The sequence below is a fragment of the Mizuhopecten yessoensis genome, unplaced genomic scaffold, assembly GCF_002113885.1.
Source record: "Mizuhopecten yessoensis strain PY_sf001 unplaced genomic scaffold, ASM211388v2 scaffold8627, whole genome shotgun sequence".
Lineage (NCBI taxonomy): Eukaryota > Metazoa > Mollusca > Bivalvia > Pectinida > Pectinidae > Mizuhopecten > Mizuhopecten yessoensis.
The window spans coordinates 19248-27223 of NW_018407642.1; the positions used below are offsets into that span (position 1 = coordinate 19248).

The following is a 7976-nucleotide window of genomic DNA, read 5'->3' on the forward strand; positions in this document are numbered from 1 at the left end:
AACACTTTAAACGACTTCTTCTGAAGAACTGGTAGTTATAAAATCTTAATATTTGGCAGGTGGCTTCCTGGGAAAGAGCCAAACAAAGTTTGCGAATGAAAATGACCTTGACCTACTTTCAAGGTCACAGCGTTCAAATATGTCAAACAGTTCAAACAGCTTCTTCTGAAGAATTAAAAGGCATAAAATTATAATATTTGGCTGGTGACTTCCCGGGATAGAGCTCACCAAAGTTTGCAAATGAAAATGACCTCAACCTACTTTAGAGGTCACAGAGGTCAACAACATTTTAATGGATTTGTTCTTGAGAACTAAAAGGAATGGATTCATAAGATTTGGCTGGTAGCTTTTTGGAATAGAGCTAACCAATTTGAGAAGGAAAATGACATTGACCTACTTACAAGATCACAGGGAAAAATATGTCAAGCAACTTCTGAAGAAGAATCAAAAAGCATAGAATCTTATAATAATATTTTGCTGGTAATTTCAACAGATGGAGCCAACAAAGTTTGTGAGGGAAATATTTTTAGTGCAATATAATATTTAAAGAGAATATTTTGCTATGACTGCTTAAATATTCAGGTGAGCGATACAGGCCCTCTTGGGCCTCTTGTTTTAAACATATTCAGGTGAGCGATACAGGCCCTCTGGGTCTCTTGTTTCTGAATTACTTTAAACTTTAAGTCAAGATGCTTATTTTTTTTCTGTAGCTTTATTTTAGTCCTCTTTTAAGGTTACAATTGTGAGATTAATACCAGGTGAGCGATGCAGGCCCATTGGGCCTCTTGTTTGAGATATGGAATGAGGGAGATTTCCCTCATTGGAGGTTTAAGAGGTCGACACCTATGAATGCAAAAAAGGACTAAATAATGCTATTAGCCCCGTATCATTACCTTGGAATTTTGGTCATTTAGGAGAACCTGTTAAAAGATTTTAACACATTTGAACATTCTAGGTAACTCTCAATCCAGACATACTGCTTGCCAAATATCATCAACCTGGGCCTTTGATAATGGAGAAGAGGTTGTTTAAAGATTTTGAGACATTCGGTCCCTTTGACCTTGAAAGTTGTTTAAGGTCATGTATTTGGGAAAAAAATTAAGAATCTTTTATACAAGCATGCTACTTGCCAATTACAGTCACCCTTTACATTTTGGTACTGAGAAGAAAATATTTAAAGTTTAATGTTTGACCCCTGTGATGTGAAGGGCCCGGTAGGCTTATGGTACAGCATCTGTAATAAGTCCATCCAGGGCAACCAAAGTTTGTCAAAATGAATTACCTGGACCCACTTACAGGATCACAAGGGTCAAATATGTTAAAACAATGGCCAGTAAGATGATGAGATAAAGGGCTATAAAGTTTGTGTAAATGTATGACCTTGAACCTCTTCCAGGATCACAAGGGTCAAATGCTTTTAAAAGTTTTTAAAACAACTTCTTCTACATAACCGAACAACCTAGAGTTACGGTATATGTCTAGTAGCTTGCTGGAATAAAAGGGTTAAAAAGTTGGTCAAAACTTGTCCCACTTTCAAAATCACATTGGACAAATGGGTTTAAACGTTTGTGTGACCTCCACTCAATAACTAATATCCAAATATCATTCCCCAAGGCCTCTCTGTTAGTAAGAAGTTAGAAGCTCCTTGTATCATAGAGTTAAGGGCTTAATAAGTTTACTTAATTTGCAGATTGAAGATGGTGAAATCTATGCTACAATTAATCAAAAAGATGGCATGGTTCGCTTCCATGACAACCCAGAACAGTATAAGAGTGCTGCTGTGTTGTCACAGATAGACAAAGAGGTAGGTCTACCAGCTGTGTTGTCAAAGATAGACAAAGAGGTAGGTCTACTAGCTGTATTGTCAAAGATAGACAAAGAGGTAGGTCTACTAGCTGTATTGTCAAAGATAGACAAAGAGGTAGGTCTATCAGCTGTGTTGTCAAAGATAGACAAAGAGGGAGGTCTACCAGCTGTGTTGTCAAAGATAGGCAAAGAGGTAGGTCTACCAGCTGTGTTGTCAAAGATAGACAAAGAGGGAGGTCTACCAGCTGTGTTGTCAAAGATAGGCAAAGAGGTAAGGTCTACCAGCTGTGTTGTCAAAGATAGGCAAAGAGGTAGGTCTACCAGCTGTGTTGTCACATATAGACAAAGAGGTAGGTCTACCAGCTGTGTTGTCCCAGATAGACAAAGAGGTAGGTCTACCAGCTGTGTTGTCACATATAGACAAAGAGGTAGGTCTACCAGCTGTGTGGTCACAGATAGACAAAGAGGTAGGTCTACCAGCTGTGTTGTCATAGATAGACAAAGAGGTAGGTCTACCAGCTGTGTTGTCACTCAATATTTGAGTGTTATGTCACTTGTCTCAAAAGAACAAAATGGCTGACAGTCTTGGTTGAGAGATGATTAGCAAAACGTATGCTAGCCCAAATTAACTCCGACCCTGACACAAGAGTTAGACAATTTATCAGATAGATGTCTGTTGTGGGGCCAGAATGCACTACTATATGAAAATGTGGAATTCTCTTTCACTGTTTGGTGTCAGAGAAGTTTAAGGTGCTGAAAACATAATTCTACTATGTCACAACACATACCTCACATATATGGATAAATGGATTATTCAAAACAAATATTTTAAAAACCAGAATATCTATGGCTTTGTTATTTGCATACCCCCAACTTCAAACTTTTGTTTAGCTAAAAAGAAAAACCTGAACAAATCTCACAATTATGATAGTTTTTACGATAATAACACTTAAGCAGGATTATTTTTAGGTCACCTGAGCTTTGCTCAAGTGGCCTATTCCAATCACTTTTCGTCCGTCGTCGTCTGTCGTCCGTCGTGCGTAAACTTTTACATTATCAACTTCTTCTCGAGAACCAGTGGATGGAATTTTTTCAAACTTGGTCAGAATCATCCTTGGTATATGAGGCTACCAAATTGTAAAATTGGGATTCCTACCCCAACCCTAGGGGCCAGGGCGGGGCCCAAAAGGGAAAATTAACCAATATTTCAAAAATCTTCTTCTCCAGACTCAGAGGTATTACAGTCATTTTCTCTGCATGGATGGAAAGATCATCAGGGGCTTTCTTAAAATTGTAAATTTCAGGACCCCCGAGCTATCCGTTCTCCCTATAGGGAAACAACACTTTTGGATATATATTTTATCCATTTTCAGCAGAAAATTACTCAAACTTAGTCAGAATCATCTTTGGTGAATGAGAGTATTACTTTGGAAAATTGGGATTCCTGCCCCATCCCCAGGGGCTAGGGCGGGGCCCCAAAGGGAACATTTACCAATATTTTCAAATTCTTATCCTTTGATGACATGACAAGTATTGTATTTCACTTAGTTTACATGCTGATTTCCACATCACATCTAAACAATAAAATAAAGCTACCAGTACCTATGATATAACTCAGGTGACCGCTAAGGCCCTTGGGCCTCTTGTAATTCAATACATCACATTAACAAATTATTTTAAGTTACATAAAATATGTGTGGTCCTGTTAGTCAGATAGTTCTATATTGAGACGAGATCTTCAATGTCAGATTAAAAAAAAAATCTGCAGCATTAAATGGAAAATAACAGTTAAATCAATCAATATAAACGTGATACTGGACCTTATAGCATCTCATGTGAAGATTGTTGGGAGGTATTGTTCTGTCACAGATCTTTTGATGCAGATTTGAAATACAATAATTCTTATGTTGTTCAATGTATTCCATGTACTTAAAATTATTATCCCCCGCTTTCACCGAAACGGTGACCACTTTCAGCTGACCCCATTTGGCAGAGCCCCTTGAATATTGAAAAACGTCATTATCTGCCCTGCTTGGTTCCATGCAATAACTACAACAAATATTAACTGATTTTCTTCAAACTTGGTCATAGGCCTAGGGTTAAATTTCTGAAGGGTCACCAAGTTCGATGATCACTTTCGGCGGACTTTATTTGGCGCAGTTATGGCCCCTTGAATACGAAAAATGTCATTATTTTCTGTTTCTGTTCATTTACTCTCGCAAATATTATCCGATTGTCTTCAAACTTAGTAACAGAGTTCAACGCATTAAGGGCTTGGCCAATTTTGACAACCTCTTTAATCGGACTCCATTTGGCAGAGTTATGGCCCCTTGATTAATGAAAAACGTCATTATCTGCAGTTTCCGCTTAATAAATCTATATTAGCCAAATTCCTTCAAACTTGATAACCATGTTTGTGTTCCTCTGTCTTTCCACCCATCTCGGGCACTCTTTGGTTTTCGTGTGATAATTGCTGTAGATATTGTTCAGATGTTTCAACCAAATTCTGTATGCACATCCGACTCATGCTAAGTTTGCCAATCAATGTGATTTGTGCATATTTACGGATAATCAATGAGGTATAGGGCTTTCTTTTTTTTAAGTTTCAAACTATAAATTATGTCTCAACAGCACAATACTCACATGTTTAAACCTCAATAATGTTAACCTACAATATGTCATGCAAGCGGGCGATAGAAATTCCACGAGTTTATTTGCTCTATTTTATGGGTGATATATTAAATCTTTACTAAAAGTGAAAGTACATATACATGTTTCCAATTTTACATCAAAAGTTAAATCAAATAAATTATTTTGAAAAATGTTGAAGATGAAATTGAAATGGTTTTTAAAATGAAGAAATATTAGTTATAATGTATTTCATTCGAGAGAAGTCCAGGTGTTAATGTCAGTTCGTCATGTATCTTTGTTTTCTTCTAGATGCAGAAATGTATGCAGTTGGATGAGAAATTAAAGGAGATGGATAGGGAAATAGAAGTGAACCCACAATATGTACAAAAGGTAATTATCAAAATTAGAAGTGAACCCACAATATGTACAACAGGTACCGGTAACTATCAAAAATAGAGGTAAACTCACAATATGTACAACAGGTAACTATCAAAAATAGAGGTGAACCCACAATCTGTACAACAGGTAACGGTAACTATCAAAAATAGAGATAATCTCTCAATATGTACAACAGGTACCGGTAACTATTAAAAATAGAGGTAAACTCACAATCTGTACAACAGGTACCGGTAGCTATCAAAAATAGAGGTAAACTCACAATCTGTACAACAGGTGACGGTAACTATCAAAAATAGAAGTGAACACACAATATGTACAACAGGTAACTATAAAAAATAGAGATAATCTCTCAATATGTACAACAGGTACCTGTAACTATCAAAAATAGAGGCAAATTCACAATATGTACAAAATGTAACTATCAAAAATAGACGTGAACCCACAATCTGTACAACAGGAAACGGTAACTATCAAAAATAGAAGTGAACACACAATATGTACAACAGGTACAGGTAACTATCAAAAATATAGGTAAATTCACAATATGTACAAAAGGTAACTATCAAAAATAGAGGTGAACTCACAATATGTACAACAGGTAACTAACAAAAATAGAGGTGAACCCACAATATGTACAACATGTAACTATCAAAAATAGAGGTGAACCCACAAAATGTACAACAGGTACCGGTAACTATCAAAAATAGAGGTGAACCCCCAATATGTACAACAGGTAACTATCAAAAATAGAGGTAAACTCACAATCTGCACAAAAGGTAACTATCAAAAATAGAGGTGAACCCGCAATATGTACAACAGGTAACTATCAAAAATAGTGGTGAACCCACAATATGTACAACAGGTACCGTTAACTATCAAAAATAGAGGTGAACCCACAAAATGTACAACAGGTACCGGTAACAATCAAAAATAGAGGTAAACTCACAATATGTACAACAGGTACCGGTAACTATCAATAATAGAGTTAAACTCACAATATATACAAAAGGTACCGGTAACTATCAAAAATAAAGGTAAACTCACAATATGTACAACAGGTACTGGTAACTATCAAAAATAGAGGTGAACCCACAAAATGTACAACAGGTACCGGTAACTATCAAAAATAGAGTTAAACTCACAATATATACAACAGGTACCGGTAACTATCAAAAATAGAGGTGAACCCGCAATATGTACAACAGGTTACTATCAAAAATAGAGTTAAACTCACAATATGTACAACAGGTACCGGTAACTATCAAAAATAGAGGTAAACTCACAATATGTACAACAAGTACCGGTAACTATCAAAAATAGAGGTATACTCACAATATGTACAACAGGTAACTATCAAAAATAGAGGTGAACCCACAATCTGTACAACAGGTACCGGTAGCTATCAAAAATAGAGGTAAATTAACTCACAATATGTACAACAGGTAACTATCAAAAATAGAGGTAAACTCACAATATGTACAACAGGTACCGGTAACTATAAAAAATAGAGTTAAACTCACAATATGTACAACAGGTCCCAGTAACTATCAAAAATAGAGGTGAACCAACAGTATGTACAGCAGGTACCGGTAGCTATCAAAAATAGAGGTGAACCCACAATCTGTACGACAGGTACCGGTAGCTATCAAAAATAGAGGTGAACCCACAAAATGTACAACAAGTACCGGTAACTATCAAAAATAGAGGTAAACTCACAATATGCACAACACGTACCGGTAACTATCAAAAATAGAGTTAAACTCACAATATATACAAAAGGTACCGGTAACTATCAAAAATAAAGGTAAACTCACAATATGTACAACAGGTACCAGTAACTATCAAAAATAGAGGTGAACCAACAATATGTACAACAGGTACCGGTAGCTATCAAAAATAGAAGTGAACCCACAATATGTACAACAGGTAACTATCAAAAATAGAGGTGAACCCACAATCTGTACAACAGGTGCCGGTAACTATCAAAAATAGAAGTGAACCCACAATATGTACAACAGATAACTATCAAAAATAGATGTAAACTCACAATATGTACAAAATGTAACTATCAAAAATAGAGGTAAACTCACAATATGAACAACAGGTAACTATCAAAAATAGAAGTGAACCCTTAATATGTACAACAGGTACCGGTAACTATCAAAAATAGAGGTGAACCCACAATATGTACAACAGGTACCGGTAGCTATCAAAAATAGAGGTGAACCCACATTCTGTACAACAGGTACCGGTAACTATCAAAAATAGAGGCAAACTCACAATATGTACAAAAGGTAACTATCAAAAATAGAGGTGAACCCACAATATGTACAACAATTACCGGTAGCTATCAAAAATAGAGGTGAACCCACAATATGTACAACATGTAACTATCAAAAATAGAGGTGAACCCACAATATTTACAACAGGTACCGGTAACTATCAATAATAGAGGTAAACTCACAATATGTACAACAGGTAACTATCAAAAATAGAGTTAAACTCACAATATGTACAAAAGGTAACTATCAAAAATAGAGGTAAACTCACAATATGTGCAACAGGTACCGGTAACTATCAAAAATAGAGGTGAACCCACAATATGTACAAGAGGTACCAGTAACTATCAAAAATAGAGGTGAACCCACAATATGTATAACAGGTTACTATCAAAAACAGAGTTAAACTCACAATATGTACACAAGGTAACTATCAAAAATAGAGGTGAACCCACAATATGTACAACAGGTACCGGTAACTATCAAAAATAGAGGCGAACCCACAATATGTACAAGAGGTAGCAGTAACTATCAAAAATAGAGGTGAACCCACAATATGTACAACAGGTACCCGTAACTATCAAAAATAGGAGTGAACCCACAATATGTACAACAGGTAACTATCAAAATTAGAGGTGAACACACAATATGTACAACAGGTAACTATCAAAAATAGAGGTGAACCCACAATATGTACAACAGGTACCCGTAACTATCAAAAATAGGAGTGAACCCACAATATGTACAACAGGTAACTATCAAAATTAGAGGTGAACACACAATATGTACAACAGGTAACTATCAAAAATAGAGGTGAACCCACAATATGTACAACAGGTACCGGTAACTATCAAAAATAGA

At 36.0% G+C, this 7976-nt stretch overlaps 1 protein-coding gene across 1 annotated transcript in view; it reads left to right on the plus strand.

Moving 5' to 3' along the window:
* Positions 1 to 7976, plus strand: part of LOC110456289 (COP9 signalosome complex subunit 3-like) — a gene marked incomplete at its 5' end in the record, with an annotated part of 21399 nt that overhangs the window by 11284 nt on the left and 2139 nt on the right. Inside the window, 2 exons of the mRNA XM_021506931.1 lie at positions 1691 to 1804; positions 4747 to 4827. Coding sequence (XP_021362606.1) covers positions 1691 to 1804; positions 4747 to 4827 — 195 coding nt within the window. The remainder of the gene's footprint in view (positions 1 to 1690; positions 1805 to 4746; positions 4828 to 7976) is intronic.